The sequence below is a fragment of the Acartia tonsa genome, chromosome 12 (assembly GCF_053477335.1).
Source record: "Acartia tonsa isolate MP-2025a chromosome 12, ASM5347733v1, whole genome shotgun sequence".
Taxonomy (NCBI): domain Eukaryota; kingdom Metazoa; phylum Arthropoda; class Copepoda; order Calanoida; family Acartiidae; genus Acartia; species Acartia tonsa.
The window spans coordinates 4,174,575-4,199,624 of record NC_137271.1 but is presented as its reverse complement, the minus strand read 5'-3'; the positions used below and the strand labels follow the sequence as shown (position 1 = coordinate 4,199,624).

Here is a 25,050-nt window from a genome sequence, read left to right as displayed (position 1 = left end):
TGAAACAATCAAAAAGATTTCATCCAATTATCATTTTTTTCAAATTCTCGTTTATCAAGGTATATCTTAAATTCAGTGCCTCTCCTAAGCTTTTAAAGATATTGAGACAAAACCTTTTGAGGTAGATCAGTAAAAAATATTTTGTTCTATCTTGAATTTTCAATTTTTACCTGTCCAGAATCCACCTGGAGGCCTGGAGTACCGGAACCTGGAGGCCGAATCCAAAAATTTCTTCAAATTAGTTCATACCATTCATAAAGTACCAACTTTTGTAAAATAAGTTTTGTTCTAACTTTAAAATTAAAAATTTTCAATTTTTACCTGTCCAGGATCCACCTGAAGGCCTGCAGTACCAGAACCTGTAGCCCAATTTTAAAAATTTCTTCAAATTAGTTCATACCATCCATAAAGTACCAACTTTTGTTAAATAAGTTTTGTTCTATCTTGAATTTTCAATTTTTACCTGTCCAGAATCCACCTGGAGGCCTGGAGTACCGGAACCTGGAGGCCGAATCCAAAATTTTTTTGAAAATAGGAAAACTACATTCCAAAAGGAAACTTTTTTGCCAAATAACCTATCCATTATCTCTAAAGACAAAGCCTATAATCACTGTTTACGCAAAAGTGTCAGAACTTCCCCCCCCCCCCCTTAGTGACCCAGCCCAAAAGATTTCACCCAATTATCTCTAAAACTAAGGGAGTAGCACCCAAAATAAAATTGCTGGTATGTCGTGGCACGAGTCACCACATTTCCCCCCCCCCCCCCTTACAGTACGGAGGTTTAAATCCTAAATTAATACATGTGGAAAGTAATTATTAAAATCATTAGAGGATTTATAAAAAAAATTACCTACCAAGAAATTATTTAAATGAATTTATTTCTCAATTAAATAAAACATTAGAGAATCCGCTTATATGCAGGAATCTTAAGGGATAAGACAATGGAGGAAAAATTTAAATACATCTCTAATGATGATAAACAAAATATCCCTTCTGTAGACCTAAATTAAGGACTCAAAGTTTTTAATCTATTGAAAAAACTTTGGGTTTAAGTTAAATGTAAAAATAAGGAGGGTTCAGTGTAGGGTTATAATGAAATTAGTTTAGCTAATAAAACAGTAATTTCCCTTAGAGCGCGGAATTTTACATAATTTTGTTTATATCTGGGATTTATGAACATCAATTTATTTTTCATTGTCTTATCCCTTAAGATCCCTGTGTGTAATATAATACAGAGGTAGATATTCTGCACAAGATTTATTTTTTCCCCCGCAACAAATTTTTTTATCCCCCCCCTCCCATAGTTTTTCCCACTATACTTTATTCATTTTATCCCCCCCTCCCACATAGCTTTTTAGTTTTTCCACTAATGATGGTGGGAAAATGGAAAAAAATGTTTTCAGTTCTCTTAATTTATACATTTTTTCCCCCAACCACATACTTTTTATCCCCCACCCCCCCCCCCACCTCCATCCATTTAGCAGAGTCAATTACGCAGAATATACATCCCTGATATAATATGAATCCAGGGGTGTATATTTTTTAATTTGACCCAGCTGAGGGTAAAAAAAACTAAAAAATATATGGAAGGGGGCATAACATGAATAAAAAAAAGAGTTCTGAAAATATTTTTCCATTATATCCCTTCCTTGCTGGAAAAAACTAGGAGGGAGAAAAAAAATAAAAAATTTGCAGCAGGGGAAAAAATGAATCTTGTGCAGAATATACACCCCTGTATGAATCTTACCTTAATACAAACTTTCTGGGTAAAAATTGATTATTTTCTCTTCCTTTCTTCATCAAGTAACCCTCCATAAAACCTTAAAAACAAATTAAATTACGTCAGAGAAGAAGGGGACATTAAGCTGTTTGTTACTCTAGCCCCCAAAGTTTTATAATAATTTTTCTTATTAATTTGCTCAACAACCATAATGACTTTTATTGAATTTCGGTTGGTTGGTTAATTTAGTCAAGTGTCCAAACGTTTTGACCACTAAAAAACCCATGACCACTTTATTATGCAATCTACATTTTCCTGGATATTTTGTCTATGGTAGTCCATAAGTGTACAGATTTACACAGTGCATTGTTTCTGTTTATTAAAGCAACACATATGATTAAGGAAAAAAATTCTTTTTAGAGTAAAATACTGATATATTAATCAAAAACTATCTATAATACAAAGTAGAACGATGTCTGTCTGTCTGTCTGTCTGTCTGTCTGTCCGTCTGTCCGTCTGTCTGTCCGTCTGAAGCTTAAGATCTCAGTAACCACTGAACCGATTGGGCTCTACTCTTCAGGGAATATACCTACTGGTCATGTGATGGTTTTAAGCTATTTTCTTGGGGGGTGGGAAACCCCTAACCCCCCCAAAAAATGAAAAATACCCCCTCCCCCCCAAAAAATTTTTTTTACTTTTTCTTTTTAAATCGAAAATACAAAAAATTAGGTTGATCAAACCTCTTGTGACAAAGCCCCTAGAGGCTAGGGGCGAAGCCGCTAGTATTTTTATATTTGATTTTATCCAATTAAGACAGTGTTTCTATTATCTGATATACGCAGTTAAAACAATAGCGAATTGTCTAATTAGATCCTATATGAGCAACATATGCATATATGTGAATATGATTTTTTTTTTTTGGGGGGGGGGTGGATAGAAAGTAGCCTAAAACCTGTCTATAAATTGAACACTATATTATCACATAAGTAGAACTATCGTCAATCTTCGTGTATAAATAATAGCAAGCCTTAGGCATTAAGTATTGATAGACAAAAGTTATGCACGGTTGGACCCTCAGATGTAAAAACTTTATTTTAGTGTTTGGCCAAAATGACTTAGCAATTGTATCTGTAAGTACGTCTAATAACACCCTTTGCTATTTTTAAAATCCTAGAAAAATTTTTTTGCAAGAAAATTGCATAAATTCGCAACCTTTTTTAGAACCACTACATAACTCGAGTTTTAAAACTTTTTAGGGTCAAGCGGGGCATTAACCGGTAAGGGGCATTACCGGTAATTTTTTACCCACCTTCAGAAAATGACATTTTGCTCCATGTTCTAATCGATTGACAGAAAAAAACATAAAAGCAAATTTGTTCCTTATTAGATTGCCTACAAAAAAGTATGAAATGAAATTTTTGTGAGATGAATTTTAAGGGTACTTTTTGGGTCTCAAAGTCGGACGAAAATTTTTTTTCTTCAAAATGTTTTTCACCTAGGTGTATAAAGATCGACCTACACAAAAATTGGTAAGACCTAGAACTGATCCGTAAAAACCTTTTGAACTAAGAATTGTCCGCTCTTTCCCAATCCGTTGAGAGCTTAAATGTAGAGTTAATATTTTTTTCAAAAATGACCAAAGTTCGCGCGGGGTATTTTTCGGTAACGTCTAAAAAAAATTCAAATTCGATTTTTAGGATCAATTTTCAGGTTTTCTTTGGTAAAGTCTAATATTCAATATGGGCTTTTTAAGAATTAGGCCAAAAAGTGAATAGAACAGGTTTTTTATATAAAAAAATTTAAATTTTATTTTTTAAGAAAATTTTTGTGAAAAAAAAAATCGAAATTTCTCGTCTTTTAAAAGAAATGATTTTTGACATAGAAGGAATAGTCCGATCTTTATGAAAATTTTTGTGGATAATCCCTATAACCTATACTTATTATGATTATTTATGTTTGACTGGCCGTTTGGCCGTTTTTCATCGATTTTTTTTAGGTTGAAAAGACGTTACCCACAATGCCCCACCGTGGGGCATTTATCGGTAATTTCTTTGAGTCCAATTATGACAAACTTCTAAAAGTCCTAGGATAACGTCCTATTAGGACCTGATAGTCCTTTCCGTAAGCTTTCTAATGGTCTTGGTCCCATTTAAAAATATTAATATTTACCCCATTTTTTTTTCAAAAAACCAAAAAATTACCGGTAATGCCCCGCCTCACCCTATATAAAATCCTTTTTACAAAAAATATCAATAATTACTTAAAATTAAACCTGAAAGAAAAAAAATCTCATTACACGTGTTAATTTGCATGTTTTAGGTCTTTTTTTGAGGAAAGTATAACTTCCACATTTTTGACAATAATATATTTTTTTAACATTTCAAAGTAAAATATAATAAAACTTAAACGATTTTTCTTGAATTATCAGTTGAAAATTTCATCAAACATGCAATTTAAGTGATGAAAATTTAATAAAATCTTTTTTGAATGTTTAGAATTACCAATTTTCTACATTTAAAACAAAATGTTAACAAAATTTAAAAACATTTTAACATATAACTTCAATAATCAATAACATTTTATAAAAAGATGTTTCAAAAAATAAATCATTAAAAGGTATTAAAATGCATTTGAAATTACTTAAAATTAAAACGAGAACATCTTTTTACACTGTATTCTGTGTAATAGAGTTTAAATGACATGATTAGTGAATGAAATATTTCCTAAACTCATTAAGCCTTTTTGTGACTATATTAAAAATAATTTATTTTGTTTTATATTGTTTTTTATTCAAATATTTGAATTATCATACACATTAAAATGTAAAGTATAAGCTAGAATAGCACTTTTTTCAACGAATATTTTAATGACATTATATCAAAATAATTCCTCTTAAATATCACACAACATATGATTGGGAAGTATAGGCATTTCTTGGAGGTATAATATTTACAAAAATACCATTAATTCTGTTTTTATCATAAGTTAAAAAAATTGAACAATTCTAAAACAATGGTTGGCTGTCTACTGTCTAGATATTGAGTACACTAAGACTACGGCTCTGTTCTATTGAAATAACATTGCAAAAAGAGGGGTTCTGAAAGTAATCTACCTAATTTTTTTTAAAGAACCAACAAGTACTGTCAGTATCTTTTTTCTTGTAATCTAGCAGACAATCAAATCATAACACAATTTTCATGATAAAATATTCAGGTTTCTACTTCACATTTTAAAAAATATACTGATCAATAAAATGTTCAAAATTTTACTTTGCACTAATTAAAAAAATATGTTGTAATTCTTATTTTAAAGTTACATTTTTATCCCTGACAAAATCATAGACGACTTTTAAAGGCATCTTATCTAAACTTTTTGAAGAAAAACTTAAAAACGTTAATTAAGTATGAAAACTATTTTCTTCGATTTTTCTGAAGTTATTATCGCATTCTATGGGTTTTTTATTATCATTTACTTATATCGAAAGTGCCAAACATTGTACCCTAACTTATTCATTTAATAAAAAACCAACCGTGTATGGGCAGTTCTAATATTAAAATACTAGAAGCTACGCCAACTAGAGGCCTCGAGGGGCCTTTGAGGCTGTGGGAAAGTCGACCCCCATCCCAACTTTCAATTGAAAGTTTTAAAAAAATAAAAAAAAATTTACAGGGGGTAATTTTTCCTAGGGGCGATTTCTCGTGGGAGGGTGGTGGTACCCTCCCCCAAAATAGTTAAATACCTTCCCTGGACCTATAAGTTTCTTCATTGTAAAGAAGAATCATATCGGTTCAGCGGTTAGCGAGATCCTTCGCTACAGACAAAAAAGCTTACTACTTTATATAATATCCATAGACACAGTGTTTCGCCCTTTTATGGCTCATCAGAATTGCTTAATTCATCAGAGTTAATTTTGTTTTTTTTTGTAATGGGCAGGGTTTTGGCTATTTACCTGAAGTGTAGCTTTGTCGTTCAGGATGGATGAATTCTTGTCGCTTATACTTGGAAAATATAAACTGTTCTACTAACACCTAAAATAAATAAATATATAGATATGTTTATATATATAATTTAGGGTTGGCAATCCGTCTAATTCTTGGACCGGATTCAGATTCTTACGAATCCGTCCAAAAATAAAACGGATTCTCCGCGGATTCCGGATTCTTATTTTTTTGACGGATTACGGATTCTGGATTCTAGCAATATTATTTTAAAAGGCTTTTTAAAAAATAAATTAAGGGATTAAATTTTACCGGGTACTGGGAAGAATCTAAAGCTGCGTTTTTCATATTTTTAAAGTAGCTTTTCTCCTATTTCTTGGTAGTGTAGGTAGGGAGAGATGAGGGGGGGGGTGATCTTTCCTTCAAAGAAGGGGGGGGGGGGGAGGAGTTGAAAGAAAAAGCTTAAGACCCTATATTAGCCTAAAAATTAAGAATCTGATTTGGATTGCCAACCCTAGTTAACATGTAAAAATGTGAGCAAGCTTCCAGTCAAATGCGATTATTAATTCTAACTGTTCTTAAACGCATATTAAAAACAGTTTGACCTAATAAGCGCATTTGGCTGGGATCTTACTCACAACTTTACGCAATATTACAGAAGCTACTATTCTCTTAATAAACTTATGCTTAAACAGGGATGACAACATAAAAGTTAAAAATAACATACTTACATATTTATGACTTGATTATAGAAATGCTTAGGTTAAAATATTGTACCTTGTTGTGATAAGTATCATTATTATAATATATCTAATAATTTTTTGGTCAAAAAGGTTATAAATCAACATGTTTTAAATTGACGTATGGACTTTCTTGTGACTATAATAGATTTGCAATACTTTCTAAATCGTACCTAACTGTTATAGGAATAATCATGCAAAGCTAGACACAAATAGGACAATTCTAATATATCTAAAGGGGGGGGGGGGGGGGGGTTTAATGCAACCATCTCGTAATCAATGTATAAATGGCACTTAGAATTCGAATTTCGATCTAAAATTCTGCATGAGTAATCCTTGGTAGGTCTATTTTCCCTAAATCGAACAAAAAAGTTGAAAAAGTAACGGCTAACGGCTCAGCCATTTAGCCGTTTTTTGGCTATTTTTAGGACAAATCTGTCATAAATTACGTAGGAATCAACTTTTTGAAACATATTTTTGCTTTAAATCATGTGAAATGATACAAAAACAACATTTTTAGATTTATTACTAGCAACTACCGGCTATAACCGTTTGAAAACATTTTGGAGCAGAAAATAGTATTATGTGGAGATAGGTTTCGTGATGATTTGCATTGAAAATAGCCAAAAAAAATGCCTAAACTGCTGAGCCGCCAGTTGCTAGCCGTTATTTTTCCAACTTTTTGTTCTATTTAGGGAAAATAGACCTACCAAGGATTACTCATGCAAAATTTCAGATCGAAATTCGAATTCTAAGTGCCATTTATACATTGATTACGAGATGGTTGCATTAACCCCCCCCCCCCCCCCCTTAATTCTAAAAGCTAAAAGTTAATTCGATTTTGAAATAAATAAATTCTTTTCAATTATATTTTAAAAATCTGCTAAAATCTAGATAAATAAATAGGTTACCAAGAATGACAAGATACATCAGTAGCGAAGCACAAAAATCAGGGATGAGAAATGGACAAAGTGAGTTATGGAGCAAATGATAAGTGTCTTAAAAAGAAAGAATATCTAATATATTACAGGAGTAAACTATAAACACATGACTTTTGCAGCATGACGTTTTTAGGACTTGATTTGAACATTCAAAAATTAGTTGTCAAAAAAGTAAATAAATCAGCTTGTTTTGAATGGACGTACGGACTTGCTGGTAACGATTAATGAGTTGCTGCGCTGCCTAAGTCGTTCCTAACTGTTAAAGGAATCAGCATGCAAAGTTTGAAAACGATAGGACAATTCTAACTTGTTTAAATTAACGAAAAGAGCGAACAGTAACGGACAAACGGACCGACCCTAAATATGGAAAAGCTTCGCTTTTTAAAAAGATTCATTTTTAAAACCCTCAAAACAATAACTAAAGAATTTGAATGTATAAGATTGACCATTTCAAAATGCCTTTTTATTGTTTAAACACAATGAATTTTTAAAAGTATCAAAATTTGAACAAAAGGAAAAAATTATCTTTTCATTCAACAAAATAATTTCAAAATTTTTTGACGTAAATTAAAATTAAAATATTCCTATAGGAAAACAGTGGAGGAACAATCCGGCCAAATTGTAGGATAGAAAGTCAAAGATTTTGGTAGGAAAGGGTGATTTTTTTTTCTAGCGGGAGGGGATACATTATAAATAATTTGATACAATAAAAGCTTTTTTGAATAGGTTGGTATTTAAACGTAGAAGATGGATAGTACGAAATAAAAAATGAAATAAAAGTTAAATAATTTAATATTAATAAACCGGTTATCATTCTTTTGTGAATTTTTGTAATAAAATACTTACTGGTAAATAAGCTTAATAATAATGCTTTAATAAGAGTTAAAAAAATTATAAAAAATAATAATAGGTATGAGACAATAAAATCATTTTTTTAATAGGTAGGTACCTATTTGAAACGCAAAAGATGGATTCCGCGGATATTAAAATGAACAATTTTAAGATTAAAACAAGTTTTGTTAGACCCAAGGAACGCGTCAGGGAGGGAGGGAACAATGCATTGGGCTGTTTATTTCACTAGTCCCCAAAGTTTTGTAATAAAGTTTGGGGGCTTTTAATGAGGTTTGTGTCCAAATGTAATCGAAATCTACAGAAAGAATCCCTTCTAGGTTGTCAAGAGAAAGATAGATACTAACCTGGGGGGTAGATTCTGAAACTTTTCTGTAAGACGGAGGCACCCAACGTTCGTACTTTAATTTTGACTTCATATTCCCAACTTCTTTCATTCGGGCAACCTAAAGTTATTCTTTTTTTAATAGTTACTAGTTGTTACGCCCCTAAAGGCCTCTAGTGGCCCTTGACAAGACAAGTAACAAGATGTGTGTGTGTCTGTCTGTGTGTTCCGAAGATTTTCGCTAACCTTCATGTTTCTCCTTTACAGTGTAGCTTCTCAAAGGTCCTGGGAAGGTTTGTAACTTAAATTTTTTTTTTTTTTTTTTTTTTTTTGGGTGGGGGGGGTACTACCTTACTACCCTCAAGAGAAATCGTCCCTAGAAAAAAAGCCCCCTCCCCCCGAATTTCTTTGCTTTTTCTCTTTAAAATTAATATGGGTTGAGGTCAACTTCCCCTCTCCCCCCACCAAAAGAACCCCTAAAAGATACTTGGACCGTAGTTGTTAGTCCAATATAAAGTAACTAGCGGCTTCGCCCCTAGCCTCTAGGTGCTTTCCCCCTGAGTTGATCCAAAAAAAGGCGAAATTCGTAAAAGGACCAAGGAAATCTTCAGCAAAAAAAGTGGGGGAGATTTTTTTTTTTGGGGGGGGGGTGTCCCATCCCCCAAGAAATAGCCTAAAACCACCACAGGATCAGTAGGTATATTCCCTGAAGAGTAGAATCCGATCGGTTCAGTGGTTACCGAGATCTTAAGGGACAGACGGACGGACGGACGGACAGACAGACAGACGGACAGAAATCATTTTACTTTGTATTATAGATGTATTTTAATTTGTCTATTATGATCTTGATAATCACCGACTCAAATGTAATATGATAAAGGATTAACACTTCATATAAATGGTTTTAAACAAATTAATCCTTAGGTAAATTAAAAAATCTTTTTAATTCACTTTAAAACATTGAGCCATATAAAGGATCTAAAGGGATAAGGCAATAGCTGATAAATTAATGTACATACCCAATGATACACAAAATGATACCTTTGGACACCCAATTTAATGAACCAAGCAATCAAAATTAAATATAAAAAAATTCCTTAAGTTGTTAAGATAACAATTAAAAAAACGTTATTATAATTCTTTGGGGACTAGTGTAATAAACAGCCCAATGTCCCGACCCTCCCTGAATCCGTGTAGTAACAACGTCAACATGTACTTTAATAAGAAATGTTCCAAACTGAACAGGATTGAACTACTTTTACATAAGATTCCATATAAAATAGTATTAAAATCAAATTAAACATAGTGACGTTTAGATAGTTTTAGAAGTTAATACATCTATTAATGATAGAGGGGTGTATTCATTAAAACTTGATTGGTTGGTTCAAACTAGCAGTGTCTAAATCAAGAATTGTAATCTACAGAAGGAGTTATGGTGTTTATCTTTGGGTGTACATCAATTTATCGTCCATTGTCATATCCCTAATAAAGAAGGGAACATTGAATTGCAAATTACACTGGTACCCATAGTTTTAATATATGTTGCCTCATTCATAGTTTAAACTTTTACTAAATACTGATTGGTTGGTCCAACTAGGAGTGTTTATGCTAATAATTTCAATCTATTTAAGGCATTATGGTGTTTATCTTTGAGTGTACATCAAGAGGGGGGGGGGGTAAGTTTTGACACATTTGAGTAAACAGTGAGTATAGACCTTATCTTTGGGCTGAGAGGATAGGTTATTAGGGATAAAATCATTCATTCCAGGTACAAGAGCTGCAGGCCTCCAGTAGGTCTCTGGACAGGTAAAACTTATTAGCAAAACATGCATCTTTTTACTTCAAATATGTAAATAACATTTAAAAACATGCATATTTTGTTATATAAAATGACCTCTAACTTTTCAACAACAAAAAATTAATTTTGATTTTTCCATAGACCACCTGGAGGCTTGCAACTCCTGAACCTGGAGGCCTATCCAAAAAATCTTAAAACTTGGAAAAATTTATCGTATATGAATGATTTTATCCCTAATAACCTATCCTCTCAGTGCAAAGATAATGCCTATACTCACTGTTTACGCAAATATGTCAAAACTTCCCCCCCCTCTTTATTGTCCATTGTCTTTTCCCCAGGGAACCTTGGACTGTAAATTACACTGGTACCCAAAGTTTTAGAAACACGTTCTCTCATTTTTAATCGAAATTGTCTTGTCCCTTAAGATCCCTGTAATTAATGGAAGTGCAGTTTAACATGGAGGGAGGGGATATTCGGCTGTTTATTACACTAGTCCCCAAAGTATTATTTGTTGACTTTACAACTTTGGGGACTTTAATTGAATAATGATTGGTTAACTCATTAAGTTGAGTGTCCAAACGTTTCAACCAATAATTCTACAGAAGAGGTAATTTTGTGTATCATCACTGGGGATAAACATCAATTGATCTGCCATTGTCTTATCCCTTTAGATCCCTGAGTCAATACAATATAGATAAATTGTCCCTCTAACTCTTATATATTTAACAGATACGGAAAACTGAGAAACCAATCAAATGAAAGACAAAATTCTTTCCTTTCATCACCAAGGATGTGTTGAAAAGGAATCTCCCGATTTTGCGTCAAATTCGTGCATTTTTTATACCTATTTTTTTTTATTTTTTAGGTTTTACTTAAAATTGGTAAGATTTTATCTCGTATTCATTCGAATCCGGTGGATAGAAACCGGTTCTTATCCACACGAAAAAACTATGTCTAGCATCATATTATATCCAGCTTTCTACGAATATAAAAATGTACAATCATAAGATTAAAACCGTAGGCACTGGCTAAAAAAACTGGTTTTAATCTTGTATTTGTACATTCTATATCCGCGGAAAGCTGTTTATAATACGATGCGAGAAATAACTATTGTTTTAGATGTAAAAAAAAACAGAAATCTTATCGTTGTTGCGCAACTAATATAAAACTGGATGTTTTCGCTCAAAGTGTATAGTCGAGCACGAGTAAGTCCCGCAGGGTTAGGGCACCAGAGAAATAGTCCCCGCTGGGGTAACTAACATGAAAAAGATGAAAAAAGGGGTTTTGTGCTTAGTCCAAAAAAGTGTCCTTCTCATACAAACATTGATGGATGGGAGAATTTCTTAACATAGGCCATGAATTAAAAATTTTGTTATTGGTTATTTATCCCATAGTATTAAAGACAGCTTTCCAAAGATATCTAAACGAAACCGGTTTTAATCCAGCAGATATTAATCGGTTTCGAATCCAAACCAAATCTAGAGTGTATTAAAGTAATGGAATATACTTTGAAGATTACAGAAATATTCAATCTTTTAGTTTAAATAGACAAATATTTACTTTCTCTAACTCGGTAACAAAGCAGCAGTACGATTTGGCTGAAACAGCAAATTTATGTTATTTTGGGGTACCAATACTCTTGGAAGGATGGGTATACCCTCCCACAAAATAGTTAAGACCCTTCTCTTAAACTAAAAGTAGTTTCGGTACTATGACAAACGCATGAGTCCCAAACGGGTGACCCAAATTTCAGACCTTAGATTTGGCGATTTGAGAAAAATTTATCTTTATATTATAGCGAATTAGATAATCTAGCAAGCATCGCTTTTATCTTATAGAGAAAAATAGTAAATCAAACGGCGAAAACTGAGATCTGAAATTTGCATCACCCTGCCAATATGACGCAAGACGCATGACCGCTACGACCGTGGTATTATTTTAAACCAAATCGCTTTTTGGTGGGGGAGGGGGGAGGGAGGGGGGAGTGTATTCAATTGTTTTGACTCAATGGTTAAAAGGTGAGGGAAAATATCCTAAAACCTTTTAAATACTTGATTTTAGAATAGCTTAAAACCATCCCATACGTACTTATATAATATCATTAGAAAAATATATTATTGTTTGTACAAAAAACAAAATAAAAGTATACACGTAATAATTTGAATTTTAGATATGAAGAAAAAATGCGATGAAATTATTAAAATTTCATAATTGATAGGTATAAAAATGAATAAAATGAATGAATCGTATTTATTTTAATTTGTATAACAATGCAGTGAAAGGTCACTAAAAGATAATTATATTTTTTATCACATCGTATTAAAGACAGGTTTCCGCTAATTTTAAAATGGAGATCATAAGATTAAAACCTGTTTTGTCAGCCTTGAGGGACCGTAGGCCCAAAATAACAAAACTGGTATTAGTATTGTGTTTTTCACTTTTATATTCGTGGAAAATTGTCAGTAATACGATGCTATACATAATTTTTACAGAATTGCTGAGCACCAGCCCTAATCCAGCGGATATTAATCGGTTTGGAAGCCATACTGGAAACCGAATTAATATCTAAACCTGTGCATCTGTATTTGAATGCAGTGAAAGGCAAATAAAAGATAATAAAACAATACCTGAGCATCTTCCCAAGTGTCCATTTTCAAATATAATATAACAATACCTGAGCATCTTCCCAAGTGTCCATTTTCAAGTGTTTTATCTTACTCACTTGGGCACCCATATGTCTAAATAGATAAATAGATTAGATAGATATAAAGATAGATATATAGATAAATAGATTGGATAGACAGATAGATAGGATAGGTTTATAGATTGGATTGATAAATAGATTGGATAGATAAAAAGATCAGATAGATAAATAGATAGATAGCTGGATTGATGTAAAGATAGATAGATGGATATATGGATAGATAAATAGATTGGATAGATAGATGGGGGGTATCGTTATATTAGCCAGCTGCAAGTTTCACTTTATTAGAGAATTGAAAATTTGGGTGTAAGATCCAGGTAAAATATATCTTTTTCAAATGTTTGCCTCTAACTTTTGTATTAGTATGTTTATACAACTTTGGTAACCAATATAAATTTCAATCCAATGTCCCCTCCTTTCCTGATGATTACAGGTTATCTCAAAAATCGCCTACCTCAAAAAACGCCTTTAATTATAAATCTTTTGATGGCCCAAAATACAATGTAGTAGGTATTTTTAAGATAAACGTTGGGGTGCTGCCACTTTTACCACTAGCAAAAATACAACCACTGTTCTTTTGACAAAAAGTGGGTGTGTTTTTGTCAATTTCGTTTTTAGCTGTATTTTTTTGCAATATTATTTTATCCACTGTCAAAATTACAACTTTACTACTGTCATAAACACAGTTTTACTGTCATTTTCACACCCATGAAATTCTATGAGCCTGTCAAATTTACAGTTTTGATGACAAAAATACACCTAAATATTTTTACATTAATATAAGTATTTTAACCAAGTTGCAATAGCTATTAATGCTTATAGTTTTTTGAGATAGGTGTTATTACTATTACCTAGTGATGACACGTGATCATCAGGGAATGAGGGGACATTGGACTATAATTTATATTGGTACCCAAAGTTGTATAAACATGATTTACCTGTGACAAGTAGCACAACGCGTGCACAGGAATATTCCCAGATTGTAGGATGCATATTCGGGGCCCAGCTTTCCACAGTCGGCGCATTCTGAGTTTCCTAAAAAGATAGACAAATAGACATATTATCACTTGGATCTTACACCAGATTATCATGTACTCTAAAAAAGTGAAACTTGTAGCGGGCTAAAAAAAACGATCCACCCCTTTACGCATCCCCTCCATTCCAACTGGATGAGCTTACTGACCAATAAGTGATGTCAATGGTAGAAACCTAAATTGACGACAATTTTTCCTCTGTCATAATATCCATGAATATTCTATATCCAATCCATTGAGGTTGGATAAATAGAAAGTGGATATTGCGACAGGGTAAATTTCGTCGTCAATTTAGGTTGCTAATATAGTCCTCAGATAATTGGTCAATACGATCCGCCATAGTCAATGGAGGGGATGGGGTAAAGTCATAATGGAGGGGATGGAGGTATCATAACATAAGCCAGCTACGTAATATTTACGTATTACATTTTTATTGTTGGATTTATTCTATATTTATTGTTGGATAATACAACATACAAAGAAAAAAAAATATTTTGCTTTCAACATTTTAAACATGTTGATTTTTTACTTTTTTATGTGATCAAATTATCCGAATTTTCTGATTTTTGGTATACTGATTCTTGGGACAACAAAGTACAATATTACAAGCAAAGCAACTCTATAATCAAGTCCTAAAAATGTAAGTATGTCTATAAACATTATCCTGTGTCAAGAAGTTTTTCAACACATTTACTCACAATTTATATTCTGATTATTCAGTTCTAATACTTTACAAGTGTTAATGTCAGTTTGTCCTACCGTTTTAATGCAGGGACGTCCAAGCTTTGTTATTTGGGGGAAGGGGGGGGGGTAAATGGCGCGCAAAGCGAGCCGCAAATTTATTATACCCCCCCCCCCAAAAAAAATTACCCCGGGGGTAAAATTTGCTTGGAGGGGGGGGGGGTTAATTACCCCTCGTGAAATCTGTTGGCAGGGGTAAATTTTTTTTATCCCCTCCCAAAAATTTACCCCCGGGGTAAAATTTTTTTGGGGGGGGTAATGTTAATGTCAGTTTGTCCTACCGTTTTAATGCAGGGACGTCCAAGCTTTGTTATTTGGGGGAAGGGGGGGGGGTAAATGGCGCGCAAAGCGAGCCGCAAATTTATTATACCCCCCCCCCCAAAAAAAATTACCCCGGGGGTAAAATTTGCTTGGAGGGGGGGGGGGGTTAATTACCCCTCGTGAAATCTGTTGGCAGGGGTAAATTTTTTTTATCCCCTCCCAAAAATTTACCCCCGGGGTAAAATTTTTTTGGGGGGGGTAATTTAGCGGGCCAAAATTATTTTTTGTTAGGGATTTTTTATTTTGGAAGGGGGGGGTATTTCACCCCTAAAATTGTTTGGGGGTGCCTACGGCACCCCCAAGATAGGGGTAAATTTTAAATGGGAGGGGTAAAATGAAAAATATTTTTGGTGGGGTAATCACCCCTTTTACCCTCCCCCTGGACGTCTATGTTTCAGTGCTTCGCTGTTATGGATGTTTTCATCCTTGTTAAAACTATAACTAAAAAGTACCCCAAGGGGCCTCTAAAAATACTTTTAAGATTTCTTTTCTTTAATTTTACATTAAATATGATTGAATAAAAAGACTAGGTAGGTATATTGATTCGCAATTAATAAATACGTTGTTACTTTTTCGAAGCAAAGCTTCTCTATAATTAATTTTAAAAGTGGTAAGAATTAAACTTGGTTTCTCATGGAGATTAAGCTTCTACTATATAATATACTTTATTCGTTTGTTCTTTTATTATATATAGGGATAAGACAATGGCTGATAAATTGATTTACTTCCCCAATAATGATAACACAAAATTATTCCCTCTATAGATCTCAATAAGTGGTAGAAACGTTTGGACACTTGACTTAATAAACCAACCAATCAAAGTTCAAGAAGGTCCCCAAATTTGTTCAGGCAACGAATAAGAAAAAGGAGGATGTGCTTAAGGACCATTTGGGCAGGGGGGGGGGGTTTACTCGAGAACCCTTAGAGCTAGAGGGAGCTAATTTTGGATTTAAGCTTCTATGGGGCCAAAGTTACTTTTAAAATTATCGTCGACCCCCCACCCCCCCCCAAAAATTTTTTTTTTGGGGAGGGTAAAAATTTTTTTTATTGCATTTCTCGCCGAATTAGGCAATTTGGAATCATTTGAGACTATGTTATTTTTTTCAAAAATTTTTCGCCTTACAAGCAACCCTGCAGGGGTACTTAGTCATTTTTTTTCAAATTTTCGTTTATGAAGGTATATCTTAAATACAGTATGCTACTCTCTTAGTTTTAAAGATAATTGGATGAAATCTTTTTGATTGTGTCACTAATTACCCCAAGTTTTGGTATCTTTAAAAAAAAACGGCGGCGGGACCACCGCTCCCGCCGTCCGCCGCCGTTTTCCGCCGCCACCAAAAAAGAAATTTTTTATTGCATTTCTCGCCGAATTAGGCAATTTGAAATCATTTGAGACCATGTTATTTTTTCAAAAATTTTTCCCTTAACAAGCAACCCTGCGTGGGGGACTTAGTCATTTTTTTCAAATTCTCGTTTATGAAGGTATATCTTAAATACAGTATGCTACTCTCTTAGTTTTAAAGATAATTGGATGAAATCTTTTTGATTGTGTCACTAATTACCCCAAGTTTTGGTATCTTTAAAAAAAAACGGCCGCCGTTTTCCGCCGCCACCAAAAAAGAAATTTTTTATTGCATGTTATTTTTTCAAATTTTTGAAAAAATAACATGGTCTCAAATGATTCCAAATTGCCTAATTCGGCGAGAAATGCAATAAAAAATTTCTTTTTTGGTGGCGGCGGAAAACGGCGGCGGACGGCGGGAGCGGCGGTCCCGCCGCCGTTTTTTTTTAAAGATACCAAAATTTGGGGTAATTAGTGAAACAATCAAAAAGATTTCATCCAATTATCTTTAAAACTAAGAGAGTAGCATACTGTATTTAAGATATACCTTCATAAACGAGAATTTGAAAAAAATGACTAAGTCCCCCCGCAGGGTTGCTTGTAAGGCGAAAAATTTTTGAAAAAAATAACATGGTCTCAAATGATTCCAAATTGCCTAATTCGGCGAGAAATGCAATAAAAAAATTTTTTACCCCTTCCCCCCCAAAAAAAAACATTTTTTTTTGGGGGGGGGGTGGGGGGTCGACGATAATTTTAAAAGTAACTTTGGCCCCATAGAAGCTTAAATCCATAATTAGCTCCCTCTAGCTCTAAGGGTTCTCGAGTAAACCCCCCCCCCCCCCTGCCCAAATGGTCCTTAAGCACATCCTCCTTTATTTCTTGTGAAGATTTAATTTTACGCAATAACTCATATTTTATCTACCTTAATATTTCTATTCTAAGGATGTAGTCATCCTTGTTAAACTTATTATTAAGAATTTAAAATATATAATATAATCATCGATTATTCATTTTTATTTCTAATTGTTTTTGCGTTGCTTTTTATACAATTATCAATTATAAAATTACATTTATTGATTTATAATTAAATTAATACGCTTTAATTTAAGTACAAACCGAATAGATGTATAATAAATTAGCGGCTACATCCCTAGAGGCATCTAGAAGCACACATTTTTTTTAGGGAGGGGGGGGGGGTTTAAAGACGACCCTCCCCCTCTCGATTATAGATATTATAAGAGTAACAAGGATGACAACATCCATAAGTAGCGAAGCACAAAAAATCGTAGATGGGAATACGTACAAGTATATTTAAAAGGTTTTTACTAAAATCAAGAATAGATTTATTGGATAAAATAAACATGAAACCTTGTTTTATTTTGTATGATGACGATGGTCAAAGTAAATTATATTAAAGATGCTCATAACAATGGGAAAAATTATTTTGATACTGATATCCCATGAAAGATTGAAAATTGGATCAAAATAAACAAAGATATGGGGAAATATGTAAAACATATAAAAATAGCGAAAAACCTGATAAAAGGCAGTCTGGCCGCCATGGTTGTTTTCTTAAAACGAAAAAAATTTAATTTTTAAATCCTTAACTTAAAAAATTTGGAAAATCGGACCATATACACTGAAGATATGAAGAAAAGTGTTAAATCTATAAAAATAGCCTAAAACCTGCCAAAAAAAGCAGTCTGGCCGTCATGGTTTTTTTCTTTTAAAGACGGGAAATTTAATTTTGATATCTATAACTAAAAAAAATTGAAAATCGGACTATAAACACTGAAGATATGGAGAAAAATGTTAAAAATATATAAAATAACAGCCTAAAACCTGCTTAAAAGGCAGTCTGGCCGTCATAGTTGTTTTTTTTAAAGACGGGAAATTTAATTTTGATAGGGTAGGTAAGGGGGGGGGGGGGAATTTCGGTATTTTTTCGTTTTTTTTTGAAAAAAAATGGGGTAAATATTAATATTTTCAAATGAAACCAAGACCGGTAGAAAGCTTATGGAAAGGACTATCAGGTCCTAAAAGAACGTTATCCTAGGACATTTAGAAGTTTGCCGAAATTGACCCCAAAAAAGTTACCGAAAATTCCCCACCAGCGGGGGAATTTTCGGTAATTTTTTTCAACCTAAAAAAATCGATGAAAAACGGCCAAACGGCCAGTCGAACATAAATAATCATAATTAGTATAGGTTATATCGGACTATTCCTTCTATGTTAAAAATTAATTTTTTTGAAAGACGCAAATTTTCGAAATTTTTTTTTTTTAAACTTAAAATTAATATAAGAAAAAAACGTATTTTATTACTTTTTAGGCCTGATCCTAAAAAAGCTCACATTGAACTATAGATTTAGACCAAAAAACATTAAAATTGATTAAAAATTGACCTCAATAATCGAATTTGAAGCAAAAGTGTCATCTTTGCAAAAAATCTTGACTACATTTTAACCTTAAAAAAATCGATGAAAAAAGGCCAAACGACCAAACAAGCGTAATAAATCATAATTAGTATAGGTTATTGGGATTAACCACAAAAAAATTCATAAAGATTGGACTATTCCTCCTATGTCAAAAATATTTTTTTTCAAAGGACCAGAAATTTTGATTTTTTCCTCGCAAAAATTTGCTTCAAAAAATAAAATTAATTTCTTTTTTGTTTTTTATCTGTTCTATTCATTTTTAGGCCTAATTCTTAAAAAGTCCATATGGAATAATAGATTTGACAAAAGAAAACATGAAAACATGACCTTAAAAGTTGAATTTTAATTTCTGTTGAAATTACCGAAATTTCCCCCAAGGCCAACTTTGGTCATTTTTGAAAAAAATATTACCCCGATTTTAAAGCTCTCAACAGATTTGGAAAGAGCGGGCAATTCTTAGTTCAAAAGGTTTTAACGGATCAGCTCTAGGTCTTACCAATTTTTGTGTACGTCGATCTTTACACACCTACTAAAAAATTTTTGAAAAAAAAAAATTGTCGTCCGACTTTGAGACCCAATAAGTACACTTAATATTCATCTCACAAAAAATACTTTTTTGTAGGCAATTTAATAAGGAACAAATTTGCTTTTATGTTTTATTCTGTCATTTGAAAGGAACATGGAGAAAAAGGTCATTTAATGAAGGTAGGTCGAAATTACCGAAAATAGCCCCTTACCGAAACTTCCCCCACCTTACCCTATCTATAACTGAAAAAATTTTGAAAATCGGACCATAAACACTGAAGATATGGAGAAAAATGTGAAAAATATAAAAAATAGCCTAAAACCTGCAAAAAAGGCAGTCTGGCCTTCATGGTTGTATCTTTAAACGACGGGAAATTTAATTTTGATATCTGTAACTGAAAAAAATTTGAAAATCGGACCATAAACACTGAAGATATGGAGAAAAATGTGAAAAATATAAAAATAGCCTAAAACCTGCTAAAAATCGATCCGACCGCCAATGATGTTTTATAGTCAACTGTGCTCCTTAATAATGGGAATGTTGTCAAAAAATTTCAGCATTCTATCTTTTATAGGAGCTGAGTAAATCCCATTTCCCCCATAGCGTTACGGACTGACGGACGGACAAAGTGAATTATAGAGTAGCTTCGCTACTAAAAATCTAACTTAGGGGTAATGCTACCCAAAATAGCTATAAACATGTCCAGGACCTATGAGAAGCTACAGTGTAAAGGAGAACCATATTGGCTTCCTGTTACCTTTAGAAACCGTCATTTACCCAGACTCCACACCCCCCTTAAATAAAGCTTTGACGTCCTTGTGGTAAGTTATTAGACTCTACCTAAAACACATACCTATAGGATGAGACAATAGACGAGCTACATCCACAATGATGAAGAACAAAATAAGGGGGGGGGGGGTTAATGCACCCATCTCGTAATCAATGTATAAATGTATAAAATAGTAATCCTTGGTACTTTTTCCAACTTTTTATTCGATTTAGGGACAATAGACCTACCAAGGATTACTCATGCAAAATTTCAGATGGAAATTCGAATTCTAAGTGCTATTTATACATTGATTACGAGATGGTTGCATTAACCCCCCCCCCCCCTTATGTAGGCTATATTGCAGTCAATAGTTTAAAAGTGTGGAGTTATAGTTTAAGCAAACCAATCAATGTATGATAAGAAAACCTAATGTTTAGGAACCATTTCATAAAACATTGGGTACCAGTACAAATTACAGTCTAATAACCCCTACCTCCCTGTATAGGTATTTCGCCAATGTCTTTTTAAGTTTGTAAAAGTTGTAGTTATATCAATGGGAGAGGAGTTGGACTTTAAATTGCAGTACCCAAAGTCTAGTTGCATTTATTGAAACAAAAATTTTAAGTACTATTTTATTGAATTTTAACTGATTGGTTCCAAACTTTTGAACCAATAACTTCAATATACAGCATTTTTAGTAATTTTGTTTATAATCTAAGAGTATTTACACCAATTTATCATCCATTGTCTTATCCCATAAGATCGCTGGGAACTATTGACTATTTATAACCCTATTTGATTTCAATCAGATTAAATAAAACTGTTTATACCAGTTAACATGTACATTACCCCGTCCCGGATTTGAAAAATTTTGTTAAAATTTTTGCCCCCAGCCAAAATATGGTTGATTTATGCATAAAAATGACCCATGCAAAATATTTTTTCTGTAGTGCAAAAATCGCGACGGTACAAGCACTGCAAAGTTTTTAAAATCTGCAAAAAACCCTGTTTTTATGGCTTTTTTGGGGCTTTTGTACCATCCCAATTTTAAAGATTTTTACAAAATTTCAATTCAAGTGTGTTGATATATACCTGAAATTTACCAAAAAAAATGGGGGCAGTCTCAATTATAACATATGAAGGTGTAGCAAGTAATCTTCCCAATACAAAATTGTCAAATTGCATACATATATAATAGGGTTGGGCCAGATACTTTTTTGGATGGATACTGGATATCTGGCTGATTTATAATGCCGGATATCCGGCATCTGGCCAGATATCTAGCAAATATCCGGTAATTTGGCCGGATATCTGGTTATTCGGCCGGATATCCGGTATCCAACCAAAAAAGTATCCCGCCAAAAAAGTATCCGGCCTACCTCTATTATATAAGTATGAAATTTGTTTGATACACAAAACTATCCCTTCTGTAGATTAAACTTAGTGGTTGAAACGTTTATAAACTTAACTTAATAAACCAACCAATCAAAATTCAATAAAATTCGCAAAAGTTGTTAACCTGATGAATTAGAAACACAATTATAAAACTTTGGGGACAAGTGAAATAAACAATCCAATTTCCCCTCCCTCTCTGAATTATACCAGAGTGTACCAAAAGTCTAATAATAACTAGGGAGGCAGAGCACAATGGGCTGTTAATTACACTAGTCCCCGAAGTTTAAAAAACTTTTTCATTTGTTTGCTCAACAACTTTTTAGATTGTTTGAAATTTTAATTGGTTTAATAAGACGGTCTAACCACTTATTGTAATCAACAGAAAGGGTAAGTTTGTGTATTATCATGGGGTATTTATCAGCCATTGCCTTCTCTATCTAGATCCCTGTACCCAAAGTTATTCAAAGTTATTCAAGAATCTAAAGGGATAAGACAATGTCTAATAAATTGATATACATCCCCAATAATGATGCAAAAAATTATCCCTTCTGTAGATCAAAACTAGAAGTTGAAACTTTTAAACACTCAACTTAATAAATCAACCAAATAAAATTTACTGAATTTCTCCAATGTTTTAACCCAAATGTAAGAAAACACCGTTATATCACTTTGGGGACTAATTTAATAAACACCTCAATGTCCCCTCCCTCCCTGAACTATACAAGAGTGTATCACAAGTCTAATAATAACTAGGGAGGGAGGGGACATTGGGCTGTTTAATACACTAGTCCCGGAAGATTTATAATAACATTTTTTTTATTTTTTGGCTCAACAACTTTGGAGACTTTTATTGAATTTTAATTGGTTGGTTCATTAGGTTTAGTGATCAAACGTTTCAACCACTATGTAATCAACAAAAAAGGGTCAGATTGAGTATCATCATGGGATATACAAATAAATTTATCAGCCATTGTCTTATCCCTCTAGATCCCCGTACCCAAAGTCTTATAATAACTGAAACACTTTTATTTTTATTACATAACAAGAAATAACATGTTACTGAGGGATCTAAGGGATGAGACTATGGCTAATGAATGGATGTACATCCCCATTAATAATACACAAAACTAACCCTTCTGTAGATTAGAATTAGTGGTAGAAACGATTGAACACTCAAATTAATAAACCAATCCATCAAAATTTATTGAAAGTCCCTAAAGTTATTAAGTCAACGAATAAGAAAAGGTTATTTTCAAACTTTTGGGCCTAGTGTATTAAACGGCCTATTTTGTCCCATCAATTTCTGATACTTATTAAATGCAAATCTTTTCTATAATATGAGTCTGAACGAACTCCGTAAAGGTTAGCTCTTTTATTTAATCTAAGCAAGTTGAAATTTTTTGATTGAAAACTTTGGTTGATGATTCCTGTAACAATAAGGGTTTAGAAAGTGTAGCAACTCTGCAATCGGTACTTCTGCTCTATAGCTTTCGTTTTTGATATATTGAAGACGTAAGTTTAATTGAAATTATTGCCAGTTTCCCAAGTGCCAAGTCGAGCACATACCCTCCTCCTCCCCATCTCCCGACCTTGAAAAAAGGAAGGGATACTTTCTAGTTTTTTTTTTTTAATTATATAGGGTCTGGTTTGGATAGTTTATATTGGGTACCAGGGACCCTTGCAAGTTAATATAAGGAGGGAGCGGTTATCAGGGATCAAAAGACACTTTGAGGGAAAGCACCGAACATCTTTTATAATCTAAGACAGTTCTTTCCATTAGGTCAGTACAAAATTAACAGAGATAAACAATGAATAATGACACATAAAAAGATAATGTTAAAAATTATCTAATTTTCACAAGAAGAGCTTCTCTATAGTACTTTCTAGCGGTAACACTTCTAAAGGACTCTTGGGCACCTTAGAGAAGGGTCGATCCTCTAATTTTATCTAAGTGGTAATAACTGAAACATTCCCTGGATCTATCAGAAACTTTACTGTAAAGAAGAAACAATTGCATACATATATAATAGGGTTGGGCCGATACTTTTTTGGCTGGATACCGGATATCCGGTTGATTTCTAATGACAGATAATCGTTAAATGGCAAATTACCGGATATCTGGCCGAATAAAAGAACATCGGCCGAATAACCGGATAACTGGCCGGATTACCGGATATCCAGCTAAATAACCGGATATCCGGCCAAATAACCGAATATCCTGCCAAATAACATATATTTGCCGGATATCCAGCATTGTAAATCAGCCAGATATCCAGTATCTGTCAAAAAAAGTATTCGGCCCAATCCTATTATATATGTATGCAATTTGACAATTTTGTATTTGGAATATTACTTGCTACACCTTCATATGTTATAATTGAGACTGCCCCCATTTTTTTTGGTAAATTTCAGGTATATATCAACACACTTGAATTGAAATTTTGTAAAAATCTTTAAAATTGGGATGGTACAAAAGCCCCAAAAAAGCCATAAAAACAGGGTTTTTTGCAGATTTCAAAAACTTTGCAGTGCTTGTACCGTCGCAATTTTTGCATTACAGAAAAAATATTTTGCATGGGTCATTTCTATGCATAAATCAACCATATTTTGGCTGGGGGCAAAAATTTTAACAACATTTTTCAAATCCGGGACGGGGTAATGTACATTGTACATATGTAACAATTAAACCTAGAGCAAAATAGATTAATTGGAGAAAAATATATCCTACCTACCAAATTTCAAAACATATTCTAGTGAAAAGCAGAATATAAAAGCTGGGAAATACGATTGTAATCCATGATCTCTCATTCGATGGCTTAAATACTTTTGGCATTCTAATTAAATATTGATTGGTTGCTTCAAATTAGCAGTGTCTATATGTTACTTTTCAACCAACAATTTTAATCTAAAAAGCAAAAGGGCTAATTTTGTTTATCATAATCAATTTGACGTCCATTGTCTAATCCCTTAAGATTCCTGATAAAACTAGAATAAAAGGCTGTAGTACAGTGGTGTATTTAAATCTTCTAATAAAAGTAACAGGATCTTTGTGTGTGTCTGTTTGATCTGAAGGATCTTGCTAACCGCTGAACCGATATGGTTCTCCTAAACAGTGTACCTTGGCATATGTCCAGGAGAGGTAAATGAATATTTGGGGGGAGGGTGCGACCCACCACCCTCAAGAAAAATCGCCACAAAATAAAATACCAAAAATTTTTTTGTATGACTTACTGGACTTCCCATCATACAAGGATACAAAAACTTTCATTTGAAAGTGAGGGGAGGGGGCCGACTCCCGCCCCCCCTCTCATCTCATGGGCTCTTGGAGAGATCTAAGGGCGTAGTTGCTAATAGCAAATATTAAAACATCAATATGTTTGATTAAATAGGTAGGTAGGTTTGCTGTGAACATAAAAAAAATAATAATTTCAAAGGAAAATAATGATTTATTTTTTCCTCCAAACTGTCACA

The 25,050-nt window shown here is 33.2% G+C and overlaps 1 protein-coding gene across 2 annotated transcripts in view; it reads right to left on the bottom strand.

The window, feature by feature from the left end:
- Positions 1–25,050, bottom strand: part of LOC145334263 (arf-GAP with dual PH domain-containing protein 1-like) — a 44,967-nt gene that overhangs the window by 14,380 nt on the left and 5,537 nt on the right. Inside the window, exons 3-7 of one of the 2 annotated variants that reach the window (XM_080179641.1) lie at positions 13,954–14,050; positions 12,986–13,049; positions 8,536–8,634; positions 5,670–5,748; positions 1,748–1,820 (exon numbers count right to left, since the gene is read on the bottom strand). In XM_080179641.1, coding sequence (XP_080035767.1) covers positions 1,748–1,820; positions 5,670–5,748; positions 8,536–8,634; positions 12,986–13,049; positions 13,954–14,050 — 412 coding nt within the window. Of the gene's footprint in view, positions 1–1,747; positions 1,821–5,669; positions 5,749–8,535; positions 8,635–12,938; positions 13,050–13,953; positions 14,051–25,050 lie in introns of those variants that run through there. The other variant, XM_080179643.1, reaches the window with a different exon arrangement.